The 21,035-nt window shown below is 47.4% G+C and overlaps 3 protein-coding genes across 4 annotated transcripts in view; 2 read left to right on the top strand and 1 right to left on the bottom strand.

The window, feature by feature from the left end:
• GPBP1L1 (GC-rich promoter binding protein 1 like 1) overlaps positions 1–2,786 on the top strand; it is a 53,860-nt gene extending 51,074 nt beyond the window's left edge. Inside the window, exons 11-12 of the mRNA XM_058680527.1 lie at positions 935–1,037; positions 1,884–2,786. Of these exons, the coding sequence (XP_058536510.1) occupies positions 935–1,037; positions 1,884–2,036 (256 nt within the window). The 3' untranslated portion in view covers positions 2,037–2,786. The remainder of the gene's footprint in view (positions 1–934; positions 1,038–1,883) is intronic.
• A 2,912-nt stretch (positions 2,787–5,698) lies between these two features.
• CCDC17 (coiled-coil domain containing 17) lies at positions 5,699–9,180 on the top strand. Its single transcript, XM_058680504.1, has 13 exons — positions 5,699–5,962; positions 6,050–6,118; positions 6,296–6,401; positions 6,492–6,654; positions 6,764–6,850; positions 6,950–7,068; positions 7,298–7,411; positions 7,635–7,750; positions 7,841–7,938; positions 8,076–8,282; positions 8,437–8,647; positions 8,724–8,834; positions 9,057–9,180. The coding sequence occupies exons 1-13, from the start codon at positions 5,765–5,767 to the stop codon at positions 9,171–9,173; spliced, it is 1,716 nt and encodes a 571-aa protein (XP_058536487.1). The 5' UTR covers positions 5,699–5,764; the 3' UTR covers positions 9,174–9,180.
• Positions 9,181–11,120: 1,940 nt separating this feature from the next.
• The window catches only part of NASP (nuclear autoantigenic sperm protein), a 29,462-nt gene continuing 19,547 nt past the window's right edge, over positions 11,121–21,035 (bottom strand). The window contains exons 7-16 of one of the 2 annotated variants that reach the window (XM_058680497.1): positions 19,559–20,554; positions 16,612–16,691; positions 16,144–16,229; positions 15,963–16,036; positions 13,572–13,760; positions 13,304–13,470; positions 12,548–12,604; positions 12,379–12,456; positions 11,719–11,847; positions 11,121–11,310 (exon numbers count right to left, since the gene is read on the bottom strand). In XM_058680497.1, the coding sequence (XP_058536480.1) occupies positions 11,230–11,310; positions 11,719–11,847; positions 12,379–12,456; positions 12,548–12,604; positions 13,304–13,470; positions 13,572–13,760; positions 15,963–16,036; positions 16,144–16,229; positions 16,612–16,691; positions 19,559–20,554 (1,937 nt within the window). In that variant the 3' untranslated portion in view covers positions 11,121–11,229. The remainder of the gene's footprint in view (positions 11,311–11,718; positions 11,848–12,378; positions 12,457–12,547; positions 12,605–13,303; positions 13,471–13,571; positions 13,761–15,962; positions 16,037–16,143; positions 16,230–16,611; positions 16,692–19,558; positions 20,555–21,035) is intronic. The other variant, XM_058680499.1, reaches the window with a different exon arrangement.

Raw genomic sequence — 21,035 nt, 5'->3', positions numbered from 1 at the left:
GGCTGCTGTACAGCAGGGCTTTCAGGGCCAGGTCAGTCAGATTATGAGAGATTGTATGATGTCATCTATTTAAGAGAATATTGGCTTGGCTGCCACAGTAGCCTTGTGGTTAAAGTCCTCGCCTTGCATGCATCCGGGATCCCACATCAGTGCTGTTTTGTGTCCCAGCGGCCCCGCTTTCCATCCAGCTACCTGCTTGTGGCCTGGGAAATCAGTAGAGAATCGCCTAAAGCCTTGGGACCCTGAATCTGTGTGAGACACCTGGAAGAAGCTCCTGGCTTCGGATTGGCTCAGCTTCAGCTGTTGCAGCCACTTTGGGAGTGAATCAGCTGATGGAAGATCTTCCTCTCTATCTCTCCTCTTCTTTGTATATCTTACTTTCCAATAAAAATAAATAAATCTTTAAAAACAAAAAAGGAATTTGGGTGCATGTGGAAGTAGGTTATTAAGCTTACAGGTAGCACTAGTGAGATTTTCTCTGTTGTAACCCATGTGAAAAATGATCTGGTGGATTGATTGTGTTTTCTGGTTGGTTGATTTAACCTACTTTTCTATAGCTATTGTTCTCAACTGTGGAGATCCCCCTAATTCAGGGGTGAGGATCATCAGTATTATTTGTTTTGGCCCTGCCAAGGCAACCACAGGAGAAACTACTCAAAATTCAGTATGTCAAAAGCAGGCTAATTTTTTTTAAATTGACAGCTTTGTTATGGCCTATGAATGATGGGAATGTCCGTATGCCCCTTAGCAGATAAGAGGTTCCACACCCGTGAAATTACAAGCACCGAAGTAGCCATAATTAATGCTTCTCCCACTGAGACGTTAAAGTGTTTGTTTTTCTAACATCCATTTTCCTGGGAAGAAGAATATTTTTTTGAAAATGGTTGGCTGCTCTTCAGGGTTAACAGTCTTTCTTTGCTTTTGCCTCCACCAGGTTATTGAAAGCAATGGGATGGCAGGAATATCCTGAAAATGATGAGAATTGCCTTCCTCTAACGGAAGATGAACTCAAAGAGTTCCACATGAAGACAGAGCAGGTATGTCGTAGAGTTCATTAACTGTAGAGAGAAAGGAGTTAAGAAGGACAATTGTTAGCCTTTAGGACCCATAACATTTTTCTGAGAGAAAGGCCTTGAAAAAGAATATGTAAGTTGTCAAAGTGGAAATGAACAAGACCAGTGCTCTAACCACTGAGCTATGGAGCCCATCTCTTATTATAAAGTGGAAATATAGAAATTGCTTGGCATGGCGTCTCCACTGGTAGATAGAAAAATCAGGTCAGTGAGCTATAGGTCCTGGAGCAGAAAGCAGTGCATTGTTTTGTCCTTATAGCTGTAGTTCCTTGTGGAACCACAAGGCTGTGTCCATGAGTTAGAGTCTCAGCTTCTGTCCTTCAGGAAAACGGGCTCATCTGTCACCTCTGCTTCCAGCCCTGTAATTTTCTACTGACATTCTGGCCAGCATGTAAATTTATTCAAAAAATGTTGGGATTTTTGTCATGGTAAGCACTCCCAGATCCTAAAAACTACAACATTGAATGCGACAAATGGGATCTGTATAAACCACCTTAACTGACAAGTATTTAAAGCAGAAATTATAGTTGGTAAGTCCTTTACAGTGCCATGAAACCTGCCACTTAAGGCTCTGTTAGAAATAGGGAGCACCAAGCCCGCCCTTGACCTTCTGAGATGCGAGAATCAGCATCTGTTTTTGAAGAGACTCAGATGATGTTTGCAGATTAAAATTTGAGCATCACTGCTCTTCTCTCATAGCCTGTTTTGCTTCACATTGAATTGGGGTCTGGGCTGTCCCAGTGTAGCGACTGATGGATTTTCTTTCTTTCTTTCTTTCTTTTTTTTCCTGTGCAATGCTGCTAACCACAGTTAAGAAGAAATGGCTTTAGGAAAAATGGTTTCCTGCGGAATCGCAGTTCCTGCCTCTTCTCCCCTTGGAGGAGCACCGGTAAAGCAGAGGTGGAGGACTCCGACACAGAGACCAGTAGCAGCGAAACATCAGATGACGATGCCTGGAAGTAGACACGCAGAGACTCACGGTTCCATCTGACCCAACAACCTCGGCTTGTGTGTTGAGGGAGTGTACGAGAGATGGCTCTTTTCCTTTCCTTACCTTTTTATTGAATTCATGCACAAGGGAAATAATCAACCCAAAGAGAAAGCGATTGGCTTGTTTAGCTTTTGTTGTTGTTTTCCATGTTATCTGCTTAATAGAAAGAGGTTGGGGGTGATTTGTACAATGTATGTATGCACCCCCCCAGTACATGTGGGGCAATGCACAGGTGGGAGCTGGCAGTGTGGGGAGGCAGGTCAGCCCCTGGTCTGCAGCAGCAGCTTCTGCTCCAGCCCTGGGGCGCTCACTCTGTGCTCAAGCAATCATTGTCAATGACAAAGTGACTATTGAAGTTATAATTGTATTAAATTAATGCTAATAATTTGGATATTTTATTTTATTTTTGGCTGCTCGGGTAACTTAGCCCTTAACCAAGCATATGTGGGTTTTTTTGTTTGTGTTTTTTTGTTTTGTTTTGTTTTTCATTTTACTTTTTGGGTACAGTTGTAAAATATTTGGATATAGGAAATGTGTTATTCTTGCAGCCTTGATATTCAGGGTGGATTGTAAAATATAAATTTTGTGAGATTTCAAAGATTAAGATTATTTTGATAACATTATTTACAGATTTAAAAGATGTGGTTATCACAAGTCTGTTGAGGGGAAAAACTACTGCATAAAATAACTAACTTGGAATAAATATTTTGCATCAGTTTGGATTGTCATGTGTAAGAGAAGTGTTTTCTTTAAAATCAGATTTGGATTCCTTTTTAGGGAAAATAATGTCTATGGTGTCTGTGGAAATCTGAATTCAAATATACCCCTTTCCTTTTAGGAGACATTTCTCTATGCAGAATTATATGTTTAGCAACTAATTTTCCTTCCTGAACCCATTTTTCATTGATTACTAGAAGGCATATATACATAAAGATTCACTGTTTATTAGAAAGGCAGAGTAACAGAGAGAGACTGAGAGAGATCTTCCATCTACTGGTTCACTTTCCAGATGGTCACAGCAGCTGGAGCTGAACTGATCCAAAGTCAGGAGCAGCTTCTGGGTCTCCCACATAGATGCAGAGCTCCAAGAACTTGGCCATCTTCTGCTGCTCTAAAGCAGAAAACTGTATCAGAAGTGGAGTAGCTGGGACTTAAATCAGCCCCATAGGTGGAAACTAAGTCTACTATGCCATGGTGCCAACCCCTGGTGGCCATATTTTAAAGATGGTCTATATCCAATAAATTAGTTTTCCTACTAACAAGAGAAAATATTTGAGCCAATGCTGCTTGGACAGCCAGTGAAGGAAACAGCTTTATTCATTCCAAAAACACTCCCGAAGCCCCTTTAGCATGTCCCCAGCACTGTGCAAAGGCTGCCCAGTGTTCTGTAAGGGGAGACGAACAGCAGTTAACATTAGCAGAGCAAAAACTTCAACCCAAGATCCTACTGACAAAGACCAATTTTTAACCAAGCAGCATCAGGGACTGGCTATGCCTCTGCTAATTACTCCCTGAAGGATGCAGAGCAGCAAGATCCTGATCTGATGCAAGATCAGTGGAGGTTTAAGATGCTTGTGAAATGTCAGGAAGATAAAGTAGTAACAGGGTGTAGACTCTGAAATGGAGGGAACTGGCAGGACAGTGGATTCACTGGATTCCCAGGGCCGGGAAGGCAGACTTTTGTAATGCAGTATGACTTCCTGCGGCTGATGATGTAACTAGTCATGTGCCGGCCAACCAGCAAGTGGAACAGTGAGAGGGAATTTACTGTGTTGAAGGAAAAATGGCATCTTTTTCCCCCTATGAATTTGCATGTATGAGAGCTGCCATGTGGTGACCCAAGCCAAGGCTTCCACGTGAGTGGCAGAAATCAGCCATTCCAACTGTACCATCCGCTGCTTCCTCCCAGCATCTGCAGTAGTAAGCTGAAATCGGGACGCACATGTTGGCCTTGACCTCAACCTGACACTCCCATTTGAAATACAGGTATTTTAAACTAATGCTTAACCACTAAGCCTCTCTCCCAAGATGGCAACTCTTTAAGGGTTATTTACTTTAAAAAGTCAAAAAGAGAGGGCTCGGGGCAGTAGCCTAGCAGCTAAAGTCCTTGCCTTGCACATGCCAGGATTCCATATGGGCTCCAGTTCTAATCCCAGCGGCCCTGCTTCCCATCCAGCTCCCTGCTTCTGGTCTGGGAAAGCAGTTGAGGACGGTCCAAAGCCTTGGGACCCTGCACCCACATGAGAGACCTGGAAGAGACTCCTGACTCCTGGCTTCAGATAGGCACAGCTCTTGCCTTTGCAGCAGCTTGGGGAGTGAATCATCAGATGGAAGATCTTCCTCTCTCTCCTCTCTGTATATCTGACTTTGCAAGTAAAAAAAAAAATTTTTAAATAAAATCTTAAAAAAAAAAATGAAAAAGAGGATGTGCTCACCCATCTGCTGGTTCACTCCCCAAATGTCCACTCTAGGAATATAGGGCTGGGCACTGGCCTCCTATATAATACAAGGGATTTTGTAACTTACCACCCTCCCTCCCATGTCGCAGTGCTACTTCATGGTCTGCATGCTGAGATTCTAATCATCTACTAATGCGCCTGGAACGGCAGCTTCCACCTACATGGGAGACCCAAATGGAGTTCCTGCTCCTGGCCACTACCTGACCCAGCCATGGCTGTTTTGGCCATTTGGGACATGACAAAGTGGCTAGGAGATTCCTGTCTTGGGCCCAGCGCGATAGCATAGTGCTTAAAGTCCTCACCTTGAAGCCCCAGGATCCCATATGGGCGCCAGTTCTAATCCCCACGGCCCCACTTCCCATCCAGCTCCCTGCTTGTGGCCTGGGAAAGCAGTGGAGGATGGCCCAATACCTTGGGATCCTGCATGTGCGTGGGAGACCCGGAAAGAAGTTCCTGGCTCCTACCTTGGGTTGGCTCAGCTCCATCCTTTGCGGCTACTTGGGGAGTGAGCCATTGGATGGAAGATTTTCCTGTCTTTCTCTCCTCCTCTCTGTATATCTGCCTTTCCGCTAAAAATAAACAGATCTTAAAAAAAAAAAAGATTCCTGTCTCCCCCTATGCCTACCTCACAACAACAAACAGTGCTGCTTAAAACTTGATTTGGCCACCAGGAAAGCGCCTGGCTGGCCCCTGTCCCGCTTGAGTTCCTTCTGTACCTGATTGCCAAATCAGAGAGCTTCATTTTGTCCTCCCACAGCTTTCATTCCTTGGCCTATGCTGGCTCTGGGAGTGAGGTTAGAGCCCACTGTCCCTGCCGTGACATGGCCTGTGGCAGGAGTTGTGGTTGCATTGGGAGGGGACTTGTTGCTGGGAAAAGCTTAGCCTGGGGAAAAAGTTGGGACCCTGGGATGGAGAGCGACATTGTGTTCTATCCACTTGGTGGCAGCACAGCAATGCAGAAGGTCAGGGAGGCCTTGCCAGACCAGTGAGGAGTAAGGCGAAAGGGCTGAGGGAGTCCTGGAGGCCTCCTATGGTCCCCTTTGTAAATAGAAATCGAACAACCAAGTACACACAGTGACGTGGGGCCAGGCTTCCGGACACGGTTCCAGCACGGGGCTTCTCCCTGAGGTGGCTGCCCCGCCCGCTTCTCTGCCCCGTCCCAGCCTGTGGTTGCTACCCAGGGGACGCGGCTCCTCCCCAAACAAACGCCCGTCTGGGCCTCGCCTGCCCACCACTCGCTCATGCCGCGACACGCTTCCCGCTCTATGGCGTCCGTCCCTGGGGAGCCAGGGCTCCTGGCCTGCAGGTCTTGTGACATGGTTTTCCGCTCTTGGACCCTGCTGGACAACCACGCTCAGCGCTTCTGCATCGGTCGCCTAACCGGGGAGCTGACGCTTGGAGCCCAGCCCTCAGCGGCTAGCCAAGAGCCGGGCGCCGAGGTAAGGCCCTCCTCCCCACCCTGGGACCGCTGGCATTGAAGCCGCTGGGTTTTCTGCAGGACTTCTTGCGCTACACCCTGTCCCCAGACGGTGTCCCAAGAACTTCAGGGCCAGCAGGAGACCAGCAAATCTGCATTATGGAAGTTAACGGAGCAGGTAGTCACCCGGCTGTCCCCCTGGCTCCTCGGCGCCCTCCCCACACCTGTAGGCCATTCAGGGACAGGTCACCCCATCCCAGCAGCCGCGGATCCGTGTCAACCCCCCCAAATGCAGTGGCTTCGGCTGTCCCTCCAGAATATGCCACCCGCGGGGCCTCAGGACTCCACCAGCGAGGCTCGGGGAAGCCCGGGCGAGCGGCTGCGGGCGCTGCAGAGAGCTCGCGCCCAGCGCCTGGCGGAGACGGAAGCGCAGCGACGGGCCCTGGAGCGGCGCGGCCAGGGTGAGGAGAGCCGGAGGACAGGGGTCAGCTCCGGCCCTCGGCCTCAGGGTTCCTCGGACCGTTCGGGAACTCGACCTCTTCCTCCCTCAGAATTGAGCCTGCGTCTCCAAGGCGCAGCCGGGACCCAGGGCGGGACATCACGCCTATCCGGCCTGGAACGGGAACTTCGAGAACTCCGGTCGGAGGCAGGGCGGACGCGAGGAGCGCTCGAGACCTTGGGCGCGCGCGTTCAGGAGCTGCAGGCGCCGCGTGGGTGAGGGAGGCCGGGAGCCCGAGCGCCGCCGGCGGCCGCGGGGCGGGCGGGGCTGTGACGTCACACATGGCGGGCCTGACGTCACGCCGCGCGCCGCCTCTCGCCGCAGGAGTCGTCGGCCCGCCTGGTGGGAAGCGGAGCTGTTCGGTCCCGCGCTTCCCGTCGCCTGCCCGGGAACTCTGACTGCCGAGATTGGGTGAGGGCAGGCGCCCTGACAGGCAAGGGACGAGGCGCTGGTCAGTCCTGGAAAGCGTCCCCTCCCCATTTCTGTCCCTGTCTCTCCGCTCCAACTTAGAGCCCTGCGTGAGGCCTACCTTCGAGGTGGGGGGCGCGACCCTGGCATTCTGGGCCAGATATGGCAGTTGCAGGTGGAGGCGTCAGCCCTGGAGCAGCGACGGTCGCGGATCCGCAGGAGGGAACAGGAAGGGCCGGCCCGGAGAGCGTCTGGCAGCGGAGGTCTTAGTCCTGAGGGGTTGAGGGCCGTGGGAATGGGCGTCCCTGGCCCCAGAGTGGGAGACTGGGTGGTCAGTAGCTGGGACGTGAGGCGATAAGCCAAGGAGCCCCAAGGTTGCGTAGCAGCTCACAGCCAGACCTGGAGGGTCCCCAGAGGTCAAAGGTGATAGGTCAGACCTGTTCATTCCAGGAAAGGCAGCGGCTGCTTCGGAGGAGCTTCTAGTGGTGGAGGCAGAGAACCGGCGGCTAGAGGCAGAAATCCTGGCCCTGCAGATGCGGAGGGGTCTGGGTTGGGTACCCCAGGGTTAGTAAGCAACCCAGTGCCCCTCCCACCTTGCCTCGCTAGGCATGCCCAGCTCAGAGTGCCTGAGAAATGAATGAGACCCACAACTGTGCCCTGTTCCTGTATGTCCACACGCATCTGTGTGAGTGTGTATGCCTGAAACTGGATGCCCATCTGTGGGCTTCACTCTCAGAGGAGGGTTGGTCTGCCTTTGGGAACCCCAACTCTCTTGCTCTGCTTCCAGGGCCACAAGAGGCGCCTTCCCTGTCTAGTCCCAGCGCACCCCTAAAGGGAAGGAGAAAATCTCCAATCCTCCCACCATCTCCACTTCCAGGCTCCATGGACATCCCGCGGAAGGCTGTGAGGCCCTGGGCTGGGCAGGACAGCTGTGTGGTGTGCAGTGGGGAGCACTCCGGAAACTTTGTGGAGAGTCAGCTCTTTTCTCTACAGCAGCAGTTTGCTGGAAGCATACCGGGGAGCCTGGTCCTGAACCCACATTTCCTGCTGCTTGCACATGATGCCCTGGACCCTGCACCCTATGACCCAGGGTGAGGCCTGCTCCTTGCTTGGGCATCCTCAGGGAGTGGCCACACCTCCAGTTAAGGGGACCCCCAGCATCAGCTAGGGTTGGGGAGCTCTGTGGGAGAGAAGGGCTGTGTGGACGTGTACTCACTTGTGTCCCCAGGGCTGGCCTGGTCATTTTCTATGACTTCCTGCGGGGACTTGAAACTTCTTGGATTTGGGTGCAGCTGCTGACTGGCTTGTCCAAAGATGGACATGGTACAGGAGGGACAACAGCGTTACCCCCTGCCCTTTGCCTGCCCTCACCACCTTCAGCTTCTGGGCCTGTGGGCAACTGTGCCATTCTGGCCAGCAGGCAGCCTGTGCTCAGGTCAGTGGGTGGATATCCTGTTTTGGGTAGTCTTTGCCACAACTGAGACTTGTTTATCCCTCATCCTGCTCAAGTTTCTCATCTGTTGGTTCTGAGTGCCAAGTCCCAGAAGGGACTATGACTCTGGCTTCCGATCCCTTTGGTCATTCTGCAGACTGCTACCCTCACCAACTCTTTCCTTGGTCTGTGAGCTGCAGGCCTGGCAAGGGCTGGCAGGAGCTGGGGCACCACAGCCAAAGGCTTGGACCTCTCTGGTACTATTTGACCGAGCTCAACGGGTGTTAAGTGGCCGCTGGCGCCTCCCGCTTCAGGCCCTTCCCCTGGACTCCAGCCTTAGCTCCGGGCAGCCAATTGAGAGTCCCCAGGTGAGTGTGGGGAAATGAGGGTTACAGCTGTTCCTTCAAGGTACTTAAGTACTAGCACAATTTGCCTTCCCCCCAGGCAGTTCATGCTGAGCTGTTTGTGCGGCTGGTGAACGCAAGGGATGCTGATGTTCAGACACTGGCAGTGATTGATCCCTCATGTGCCCACGAGTACCAATACCCACCACTGGTGAGACCCCAGCTAGAGGGATAGCTTTATTGACTACTGGGTGCCAGTAAGTACCAAATACTTTCTGGGCTGTAATTCACTTGACTCTCACATCTTATAGGTAAGTACTCATGGAAATAAAGCCAGGTGAGGTTGACTGGGTTCACAGTAAGTAGTTTAGTCTCTGAACTTGTGCTCTCCCAGCTGCAGTCTTGCTAAGACCTGCCCGCTCATGTTCCACAGGGGTCCATCTCGCCTTCACTGGAAGGCAACCCCCTCCGCCCTGTGGCTGCTTTTGCTGACCCTGCACCTCCTACCGAAGAGCCCCAGGGTGGAGTTGGGCCCTCATCAGTGCTTTGACCCACCCCCACTGCGGGAGTTACTATGCTTGCACCCAAATAAAAGTTCATTTTCCCCATGAAAATCTTAAGTTTCTGCATACACTATTCCAGGTTAGGGCCACAGCCCATGGCAGTTCCTTCCTTGAGGGGACAGATGTGGGAGACGTGACAGACTGTCGCTTAGGAAGCATGTACGTCATGATTATTCTGACCAGGAAAGAGATGGAAAAGCCGAGAACCTGGAATACACAATTGATCTTCAGGAAATTGATAGCCCCAATAGGCCAGATTCTGCAAACCCAACTTATAAGTGTGACCATTTTGTGTTAAAACTGAGAACATACTGACTTGCAATATCAACACTGGAAGGTTGGCAGGTTCAGCTGTAGCAGAGTAAGCCCACAAGTGTCAGAATTTCTAAATTATAAGTACAGGCAGAGATTCTGGTAAATGGGTTAAGACCATGGCCTAGAGTGCCTATGTCAGTGGTGTTTCTTCTACTTCCAATCTTGGGAGGCAGCCGATGGCTCAGGTTCTTGGGCTCACACCATCCATGAAAAAGATGATGGTCTTGGCTTTGGTCTAGTACAGCTTTAGCAAGAACTTATAAATGAGCAGATGGGAATGTTGTCTGTCATTGTATAGGCATATTTTATGGAAAAGGATAGAAAGTCTGATATCTGATGGTGAAACAAGTAGGATTGCCTGATGAGCCAAGAGGCAGAGAAACAGTGCAGCTAAGCCTAACTGGCTTACATATCCAACTGTCTTCCAAGGCCATGTCCTCAGTGACCTGAAGGGTCTTCCACTGGGCCACCTCCTAATATCTTGATCAGGCAAAATCTACTATCCACTAATGGCTTTGTGGAATAAAGGTCCACATAATTTGGGGAACTAAATCATATTTACACTATATCAAGGTGAGAGTGGAGTAGGGATTCCATCCACTGGTTGACTCCCCAAGTGACCAAAACGGCCAGAAAGCTGAGCTGGTCTGGAACCAGGAGCTTCTTCTGGGTCTTCCACATGGTTGTGAGATCCCATAGACCATCCTCTGCTGCAGGATGGGAAATGGAGCACCAGCAGGGGAACTGGTCATGTGGGATGCCTGCACCACTGCACCAGTCCCCATTATTGTGACTCTATAATGAAGCACACCCAAATTGTGCCTAGTCCTTACCAGGCTATTTAAGGCTTAAATCTAAGGCAACTTGGTTGGCACTTTACACAGATTCCCAGAATTTCAAGCTTGCATCCCATACCGAAATCTACCAGCACCCTAGAACCCCACAATGGAATCTTCAAACACAATTCCAGATCAGCTTTTTAGCATCTTTATTCAAGAAGTCAAAGCTGCAGACAGGTAACAAATCCAAGTATTGACGTATTTCAACTTTTTTATACAGAAAATAGTATAACTTGGCCTCCCTACAAGTTTTTCCAGTCACATCGTTAAGTGTCCATTGCTGTTTTAAATCCTCTTTCAAACCAAAGTTCAGTTTTCCAATATTTAACCAATAAACTGATTCCTCAGGGAAAAGCCCCCTTAAGTCTTCTTCAGAGTTCTTTCTCTGGGTCAGGATCTCGGCCCTAGTTGCAGACTTAGGGGAGTAGGTAGGAGACAAGTGTCCCTCAAGGCCTGGTGCAAAGTCAAAGTCCAGAATTCACTTTCAGCACCCCAATGACAGATGCTCTCTCCAGGTTTTGTGTAGCTCCCAGCAAGGGACAGCACCACTGAGGGCTTGCAAGAGAGCAAATTCAGTCCAGTATTAGGTAGAAAGAAATACAGCACCACTGGAAGACAAAGGGCCTGCAGCCGACCTACATGCTGGGCAGCCACTTCCAAAATAGAGATCAATACAGAAGGCAAGATACAAGAACCTCTGGCCACTACGTAAAATCTGGAGTGCCGCCAAGGCAGGTTTAGCTTAATATTTAAGAAAAACAAACAAAATACAACGCTTCATCCTTTGCTTACAATCTTTATTGAAGTTATACAAAAAGAATCCCCCAAAAGTGAAAAAATACATTATGTACAAAAAACACTTTCCCGTGAAGGAAGGCTCTACACCCTCTTAGCATGCAGTGCTTTCAACTGTGGCTCCAGCCTCCACTGTCCCCTCCATTGCTGCTCGGCTTTCGGGTCGATTCTCAGGCTGAAAAACAAGAAGCCTGGGGTAGGTGACCCTAGCCCAATTCATACTTTCACAACTGAGCAGGCCTGTCAGGGGAAGTTAACACAGGCCCTCAAACTCTGCTCTGCTTCCTGGACAGATGGCAGTAACCAGAAAATAAGAGATCAATTCCTGTACTCTATGCTCAGAGGGCTGAACCAGTCATACTATGGAAGGGCGCAATCTATTGGTCATGCCAATCAAGTGTCCTCTCATAGGTTTACAGACAGGAACCCACATAGGTCCGATTTGTCAGTAGAGCCTAGACTCCAAAACCAATTTCCTGCACAATTGTTATTTTTGTAAGGGTTGCACTCAAACAAGCCAAACAGGCTCACACACTTGGGAAGACTGTTTCCCCAACAGGCCAAGCCCTGCTTAACTGCCCACCTCCTCCACGTTTTCCGAAACTTCATTTCCACTGGGGACTGCTGCATCCCCGCTGCCTCCGTTCACCTCCGGCTCCTGTTTGGCTTTTTTTGCATCATCTTTCCGGGGGCTCTCTTCCTCTGGTTTCCTCTAAAGATAGAATTGTGAAGGCTTAATAAATGTGTTTTGTTTTTAAAAACAACTGCAAAAGACTTAACCCACGAGTTAAGATTCTGAACACCAGGACACACAGTCCTAACGTTCCTGCTCCCTCTCACCCTAGCCACTCCATACTCTAAAATAGATTGATTCAGACTCCCTCCCAGGAGCCCATTGGGCAGGAGGCTGAGGAGCAGATGTTAACAGCAACCCAAATACAAGCCTGAATGTCCGAGTTTGAGTAGAAGCTAAGAAACTACTGGGATTACAGTCAGAAGCCTGACTCAACAGGGGCTTTACATGTCAACAGGCCTATAGCCGAGAGACTATTGTCAAAGAACATCCACCGACCTCATCTGAGCAATCTTCCGAAGAAGCTTTCCTAATACTCCCTGTGCTAAGAAAGCCCACAACAGGTACTCAAGTGGAAAAACTTGTTTTCACTGCATCTATTTAGGAAATGCTTATATAAATCATTTGGAAAAGACTGGGGAAAAAAACACTCCATGTATGTTTACTTACCTTCTTTCTAACAAGGTGGGAAATATCAGTCACACAACTTGATGAAGAAGCACCATCTGTTGGCTTTCTACTGGCAATCTGGCAGAAACAAAAAAGCCCAGGTTAGCAATGTCAACTATATGAGACCAATACTGAGACTAAAGTAACCAAAATCCACTTGAATACCCACCATGGAGACTGAAGAGCTTCCTCCACTCGAAGTGAATCCTGAATTAGAGCTCCCCACCTGTGCGAAAAACAACCCCCAAGGGTGGGGGTAGAGGTGGTTCCAGGCACACAGTTTTACAGCAGGTATAGAGCATCCTAACACCTGAACAATCCCTGATGTGCTAGTAGGTCCAGACACAGACACAAAACCCACCTCATTTATACCTCCCGACCTGTCACTCAGGCCACAGGTAGAAAAATTCCTGATATCTCAGCAGCCAAACAAAAGCCAGAAGCAGAGGCCTGAGATGGAAACAATAGCTGATATTTGTTAATCACAATTTTTCTGGAGGTGTCCCAAGTATGTTACACATACCATTATTGGCCCACTTTCACATGGGTAAATGTGCAGATCTAATTTGAACCCAACTTGCTGCAGAACGTACTGTATTCTTTCAAACAATTCCAGATTTCACAGGAACGATTAATTTGATGAAAGCTCACATTTCCTCTGTTCCATCAACTCTCTCAAAACCCAAGTCATGTTTTCAGTAGGCTAAGCTGCAGCCAACAGTGTCAGCACCCCACATGGATACCAACTCATGTACTGGCTCCACTTTTGATCTCGCACTAATGGCCTGGGAAAGTACTGGAAGATGGCCCAAGTCCCTGGCACAGACATGGCTATTTGAGGAGTGTACCCACAGATGAAAGACCTATTGCTCTCCCTTTCAAATATAAGGGTAGAGGAGGGAACGCGGCGCAGATCTGAACTGACCAGAGCAGCTTTTAAAGCCAATTCAGCTACATTCCCACTATGCTGAGATTCCTTTGCATCTTCTATCTTCTCTCTGATTTCGGGAAGCAGTTCTTTGAGCTCCTCAATTTCTTTCTCATATTCAGCAGGTGATCCTTCAGCCTCCTTCATCTGCTCATTGAGCACAGCTATAAAGAACAGGCTAACATGATGAGTAATCACCACAAAAAATTTTAACTTCATCCATTCCTGAAGCCACCCGCACCAGAAGCACCTGTTGTTCACTCACCCATTCTCTTCTCAATGACTTCAATAGATCTGCTGAACTGTTCCACTGCTTCATCATACTGAGAGTTGTATGCGTAAGCCAACCCCAGCTGGTAGTGGGTCTCTGCAAGGAGCCGGTCATGGGCTTCCAGGTACTGTTGTTGCAGGTTCAGGCAAGCCTGGAACTCTTCTATAGCTTGAATGTAGTTTTCTAATTCAGAGAAAGTAAATGGATATTTAATGTCAAGTGCTTCCACAGCCCAGACCCATTCTGCAAGAATGTTCTCCCATTTAAACTATCAATGACTTCTGTATTTTTACAGACTGTTCTAGAAGTTACAGGAACCAAAAAATCATTTTTTAAAACCCAACCACCCACCAAGTCAGCCTGTGGCAGGGACCAACCAGTGTGCATGAGATCTGCCACTGGGAGATCTGAAAGAGGAGCTTTGGGAACTCTTCTGTAGGACACAGTCCCTGCAGGCGAGCTCAAAAACCAGACAAAGAACAGCTCAGACCAAGCTAGATTACAAGTACCTACTGGCATACGTGTGGCTCAGGTCTGGGGGCAGGCCAGGCTGGGCCGTTTATAACACCCACCAGCAAATCTGAGAACCAGGGTGAGGGCCAGTTCTAGGTTGGACCACAGCGCCAGCCAGTAAACATTAGGGCCAGGACTGGGGGCTGGCTGGGCCAGGTTGGGCAGCAGTACCCACCAGCGCAAACTAGAACGGGGGGTAGAGGACACATGAGGATGGGCCAGACAAATGCCGAAATGAAATGGGCCATGCCAGACTGGGGCCACAGCACCCACCAGCACACACAAGACCTGGTAGAGGTTGCAATCAATCCTAGTAGGGGAGCTGTGGCAAACTCTCCTGCTGGGTCACTACTCCTGCTGGTGAGAGCGCAGACTGGGAGCAGACCAGGCTGGGCAGTGCTACACCTGTCAGCCTAAATATGAACTGGGTTGGTGGAGAGCTAGGTTAACTGACTATATATTCACTGGTACAGACATGAGCCAGAATGGGGGCAGGCTGGTTGGGCTTTGCCACAGCATCAGCTGGCAAGTGCTGGAAAAGGGAACAGGTCCTGTCGAGCTAGACTGCAGAACCACCCAAAGAGGAGTGCAAGATCCAGGTCTGGGAGTGGGACCCGCCGTAGGGAAACTGTGGCCACCCTTCTGATGGGCTACAACTCCCACTGGCAACCATGAGAACCAGGACTGCAGGCGGGCCTAGCTAGACAGGCAGTGCACCCGCTGGCATGAGCGTGGGCTGGAAGATGGAGTTGGCTAGGATAAGTTAAGCCCCAATGCCCAATTATGTGTACGAGAACCGAATGGGAGGTGGGACAGACCAGACTAGATCACTGCACATGCTGGCAGACACAGAAACCAGGGCTGGGGGCCAGCTCAGTGGGAATCACTGGAGGTCACTCTGGCTAGACTGCAGCTCCCAAAGGCGCACATGAGGGCCGACTGTGTGGAGGGCAATGGGCCCCAGCACCCACGGGTTTGCATAAGAAATGGAGCTGGAGATAGATCTGACGTAGCAATTGCAATTACCAATGTGGACATAGGCTGATGTGGGTGACAGAACCAACTAGACCCTATACAGGTGGACACACACACAAGAGATAGGTTTGAGATCACCTTGGACGAGACTGCTTTGAGGATCCTCCCAACTAAACTGCTGAACTCCTAACTCTAACAATGGGGAGACTGACAGGACCTGTGGTCTGACAATGCAGTGCATCTGTCAAAACTAGACTTCCTTAATGGCTTTGACAGAGCAGTGGACAGCATACCCAGAGGCACATCGAGGATATGTCAGACCACTGGAGCCTACAGAAGACATCTGGTACCATAGCAGAGGAAAGAGGGCAGAACAACCTGATCAACTACTCCAGGGAAGCACAACAGCAAATAGCTGAACAAATGGAGACTCAGAGGTGGACTGTGCCAACCAATGGACTTTGGAAGGAGAGCCTCATCCTTGCATCTGCAAGATCATCAGCATTTCAGAACTACTGACACCACTTGAGCAGAACCCTAGAGGCGTGCTCCACACCAGGGACTATCAGGGACTTTGGGATGATATCGGGTGACCATTCCCCATCTGTGGGTGCTGAGGCAGTTAGGAGATTTGGTGTGGCTTCTCCCCTTGTCTCTCTCCCTTTCCTCCAGATATAGGAAGAAGTTAAAGAAAATGTACAAAGATCTCACCCATTTTCCCTGATCCTGGACCCTTCCCACCCTAATCAACTATAACATCAAAGATAAAATCTAGAAAACACACACCCACACACACACCCCAAAAAAGCCAACCATCCAACTTATAGCCAAGATAGATTTAGAGAAGCTACAACACGGAAGGCAGGGTAGATTACAGAAAAATGTAAAATTCATTACCAGATTCAACACTAACTTCTCCAAGTTTAAGATGTGCCTGTGCAGCATAAAGCTGGGCTTCTTTTGTTTCTTGCCTAAAAGGGAAAGACAATCAGAACCCTAAGAATATTCTGAGCCCAACTGTGTCCTACTTCCAAACACCAAGCTTCCAACCTCTAGAAGAAAGCACTCAGAACCTTACCTTTTAAAAATGATCTTTGCTAAATCCAACATATCCCAGGCAAGTTCCAGGTTCCCAATCTCCTCTTCCTCATTTTCTGTAATAGACTAGAATACAGCCAAATCTGGTATTAGCCAGAAGTAAGACACATTTTCAGTGTACAAATATAAGTATTGAATTTCAGGATGGCTAAAAGAAAAACATAGTAATAAAAACTTGACTTTGATTCAAAATTCAGACTTTCTCCCCTAAAAGTATGATACAGAATGGGTCCCTACAAAGTTTCCATCCTTTGTGATCAGCAACATGTGAGGTGCAGTCCTAACAGGACCCCCTGGAATCCAACAAATGTGTCTGCCCATTACAGACAAGAATAAAGAAAACTCAAGCCTAATTTCAAGAAATGAGCGTCAATAATAATCCCACCTTCACTAGTAAAATGCAACTCGATAGTAAGGAAGCCGACAATAGTAATGAATAAGAACTTACTTTATTTTCAAGAACTGAGTCATTCAGTGTTTCTTCAGCTTTGTCATTTTCTTTATCCTCCTCTTCTGAGCCTTCAGCTTCTACAAGCAAAAATTCCTGAATATTGAGAATACAGCTAAGGACTCATCAAAGATGCCAGTAAGCATGTCAGTTTATATTGATAGGAAACATGCGAATCCAAATCAAAGAGCTGGGCTGAATGTGAAACTTCATGTTTGCAATCTAATTCACATGGGGATATAATCTTATCTACAAATCTGACCTTCAATATTAAAAGGCTGAATGTTTTCCTTATTAAGTCACCCTGCATGATCTAGAAAGAGAGGAAATTAATTGCTGTCTCTTACTGGCTTCAAGTTCCTAGTCACTTAGCCAAAAGCAGATGGACACTTAGCCAGTGGTTCTGGTGTCTTTATTCCGTTGGTTAGATGATAGGCTTAGGAAAGTACCCAAAATTGACTTACTCGAGTCCACTGAGAACGACACTCAAGAGACTAACTTTCTCACAACAAAGCTGTGAAGAGGAAAGCATAATCCTTAACTCTACCCAGTGAGCACGCCACAGACTCCAGCCAGCTCTAGCACCGAAATTGGAGTGAGCAAACAGGTTGCATTAGCCTGGTAATGATTCCTTTGTCAATTTACAAGCATGTTCTAAAACTCCCACAATTCCACAATGTTCACTGACGAATCACACTGAAATGGAACAGACCAATCAGCTTTACTACAGGATATGGCAAGATGTCAAAGTGTGGCAGTAAAGAAACAATTTTAATTTTTAAGTAAAACCCACTTGCAAGATTTCTGTGGGTTGGTGTTGTCACATCAAGAGGAATGAAGCATAGAAAGTAGGCATCTAGGGGAGAGCACTGTGGCACAAGGTGTTAAGTTTGCTGTCTCGGATGTCTGCACCTGGAAAATAGGGCATGGTGGCTCAGTATTTTTGCACTGCTGCCACCTACATGGGAAACCCAGAGTCTGTAACTTCTGGCTTCAGTTTGGCCAAATTCATGCTGTTGCAGACATCTGAGTGTTAACCAGTAGATCAAGACTACGCTTTCCATCTTTCCATCTTCCTCACACTGTCATCTGCCTTCTGAATACATAGAAGAAAAGCAAGCAAGTAGCAGCTATGCCCTGGAGTCAGTACCCAGTCTTCTCTTTAGTGGCTAAGGTATGACTAAGGCAAATTAATTAGTAACCTTTTCCTCCCATTTCACTGCTTGCAAAATTTGGGAAAGTATACTTTCATAACTGCACTGACCCAGAATATTAAAAATTGCAGCTTGTGAAAAGCCAAAGCTTTAGAAGTATTTTAAAAATAAACTTGAAAATGACTAAGAGGTAAATAAAGGGAAACAATAAATGCAACCTCCTTCATGGGAGCTATTGGGAACAAAAATATATTCCAGGCGGAACAAAGTTCAGATTCAGTACTATGACTTACCGCTTTGACCCTAACCCAGTTACACATATGATAATATGTCAAACTCTTCCTCACTACTGCTGGAATAATACAAGGAAACTTTTGAGAAGTTCATGGAAAAATGGATTAAGTCTTTTTATGCAAAAAACTGAAATACATGTATGTTTCCTCAAAATATGCACTTTCACACTAATTACTAATTCATACTAATTACCACCAATAGTATTTTGGAATCCAAAGTAATAATGTACCAAAATATCTCTAATAATGGTACTTAGGACCCAAATGAACAGTCTGTGCACAAGCTAGGAAGATCACATCTATTACAGCCCATCAAGGTCCAACCTAAAGAGCCAGCAAAGTCTTACTGTCCTTACCATCATCCAAATGAAGGCCTGAAGTTGTTTTTTTGTTTTTTTTGTTTTTTTTTTTTTTTTAAACTAAGGTATTCAGTCCTATGTTTTTTCCTAATACCCAATAAGCCCAGTGGTGCTGTTGCTTAGCCAGTTTATTTCTGGTTACCATGCTTGTGTTGGCTGGAGTGTGAGGACCTGCACGTGGGTGAAAGGGAGTTCACAGAAAAATCTACAAGAACAGAAAATAGTAAAGAAAATCTAACATGTAAACTCCTGAAGTGGTCTGGCAATTACATAAGAAATATCTGGTATATGCCTAGAGTTATATAAAGCTATTAAAGTTATTAATGTTAGATTAACCTTATCTACAGTAGAATCCTCAAATGACAGCACAACTCAAGTCAGACATGCCAATTATGGATTACTAATTAGAAGCTTATATAATTTTTGATGAAACTGAATCATAATGTGGTGAATTTTAATATACAAAGCTTCCATGTTTTATAGAATTCTAAGTAATAAAAGTTCAGTTTACCAGCCAAGGCAAAAGGAGAGGGAAGCAGCAAAAGAGCTGATAGCTAAGCTTAGTTATTTTGGGGGGGGCGTGCTGATATCACGAATAGGACCAATCTCTATTCTTTAATGTTAAAGTAGAGGGGTACATTCAAGGTCAACTGCCTTCTTTTAAATGGCATGCCTGCTTAAGTGTACCAATTCAGTGGATTCTACTGCTGTGCTCCTGCTTCCTAAAGCAGAGAAGAAAAACGGTGAATAGTAAACTAAAAATCCAGGGGCATGCAAGTGAACATCCATTCAGCATTCTCTGCCAGCCTAGCGTGCCGTTTCCCTTCCTTCCTCTACCCTCCCCTCATTTACCTTTTCATCTGCCTTTATATTGGCCAGTATGGCGCAAATTACTGATAGCTAGCCAAGTCTCAGGAATCAGAAGACCTGCTGTGCAGTTAGTCAAAGTGTTAGTTTATAAGCCAGGTAAAGACTTGCTGCTTTTGGTTGAACTTTTCACAACCCCATTTTCCACTTAGCCCTTTCCTAATCTGCAGGCAGACGGAAAATCCTGAATGGAAGGCAGACCCTACCCATGATTAGTGAGTGATCAACTCCAGAACGTCCTCCACCCACTGCAGCTCTTGCACATCCCGGTTACCTTCTCCCTCTTTCATCTGTTCTTCTCTCTCTCGAGTTTCTTCATTAGCAGCTATCTTAACTTTGTCTTCAGGTGATTGCTCAGTAAGCCCTTGGGCTACCTTTGCCTCAACCCCATCACCAGCTGCCTCAGATTCTTCTAGGGGTAGCTTAGCCACCTGGCTGGCAGCCAGTTCAGCCCTGACCTCCTCTAGTTGTGAGCCATCTTTTGTTTCTGTCAATCTTTCTGCAGGAGGCTGTGGGTCAGCACCAGTCTGATCTGCTGTGACTGACAGTCCATTCACTGCTGCATCCTGGGGGACGACTGTGGCCTCCTGCGCAGGCTTCTCAGAGACTTCTGATCCCACATCTGTATCTGGGACCTCCACAGCCTCTGATGTCACCACTGGTGACTCTTCTGCAGGAGGCACTTCTTGCCCTAACAGCTGCTCCTTGAGACCAGCATTCCCTAATTCATTTGCAGAGGTAGCTCCCTGCTCCTTTGGTTCATCCCCACCCACATCCGCTGGCTTGACTGCGGGGTCTACAGGCTCTGCCTCTACCTCTATTGCAGTGTTCTGCTTTTCTAAAGTCCCAACAGGCTGCTCTTCAGAAACTTCTTTTTGTTTCTCCTCTATGCTGTCAATCACTTCTCCCTGTGTTTCCTGAACTTTTTCTCTACACTCTTCTGGGATGTCAGTTTCTTTCTCAGCATCTGATGTTTCCTGTTCTGGTTTCCCAGAAGTAACCTCAGCTTCACTTAGACCTTCTGATGTTGCTGTTCCTTTGGCCTCTTCGGAGGTTTCAGTTAACTGATCAGGGATCAATTCAACTTTTTCTTGTCGCTCCTCTGTAGGCTCACTTATATCCATATCTTCTCTTCCACCCTTCTCCATTTCACTCTCCTGTTCTTTAGCAGTTTCAGGCTTTGACAGAGACTTGCCTTCTGTTTTTTTGGATTCTTCCTTCTCTCCCATGGCGTCATAAACCTGTTCTCTCAACTCTTCCCTTGCTTCCTCTACATGGTTAAAGAACATGAAGCATAAACATGTCTTCGAATATAATGATAAAGGAATAAATGGAAACTAAAAACACATTCCCTTAAACCCTCAAATGGCTTGGCTTAAGTTTTAGCAGATGACCTAAAAACTACCTGCCCCCTTGAGAAAAGCAATGGGAGAGTCTTAGCTAGCAGAATCCCTAATGCAAAAGAAACCCACAGTCCTTACACTGGTTCCATTCTGAGCATCTGGACTACCAGTTAGGTAAGAGGTGCCAAGCTCTCACTCACTCTTAAATACAGACCCCTGACTGACACCTGCTGCTCTATAGCAAACTCAGTCTAGAAATTAGTATTCTTAAGCGCAAAAATGTGAAAAGGCTCCAAAAGTATTGCCATTAAAGTAACTGAGCTGCAAGCTATTTTAAAAGTTTACACTAGAAAAAAAATTTAGTTATAAAAAATACTTAAAACATCAGATCTAAGAATACCCAGATCT

This window comes from Ochotona princeps, chromosome 2 (genome assembly GCF_030435755.1).
Source record: "Ochotona princeps isolate mOchPri1 chromosome 2, mOchPri1.hap1, whole genome shotgun sequence".
NCBI classification, from domain to species: domain Eukaryota; kingdom Metazoa; phylum Chordata; class Mammalia; order Lagomorpha; family Ochotonidae; genus Ochotona; species Ochotona princeps.
The sequence above is the reverse complement of the archived record's forward strand: the minus strand, read 5'-3'. Positions and strand labels throughout refer to the sequence as shown.

Bases quoted from the DNA above. Each gene is read 5' to 3' on its own strand.
- CCDC17 (XM_058680504.1), top strand. From the start codon at position 5,765: ATGCCGCGACACGCTTCCCGCTCTATGGCGTCCGTCCCTGGGGAGCCA. The intron at 7,751-7,840 runs GTGAGGCCCTGG...TTTTCTCTACAG, and splicing joins TGGACATCCCGCGGAAGGCT to CAGCAGTTTGCTGGAAGCAT. The intron at 7,939-8,075 runs GTGAGGCCTGCT...TTGTGTCCCCAG, and splicing joins CCTGCACCCTATGACCCAGG to GGCTGGCCTGGTCATTTTCT.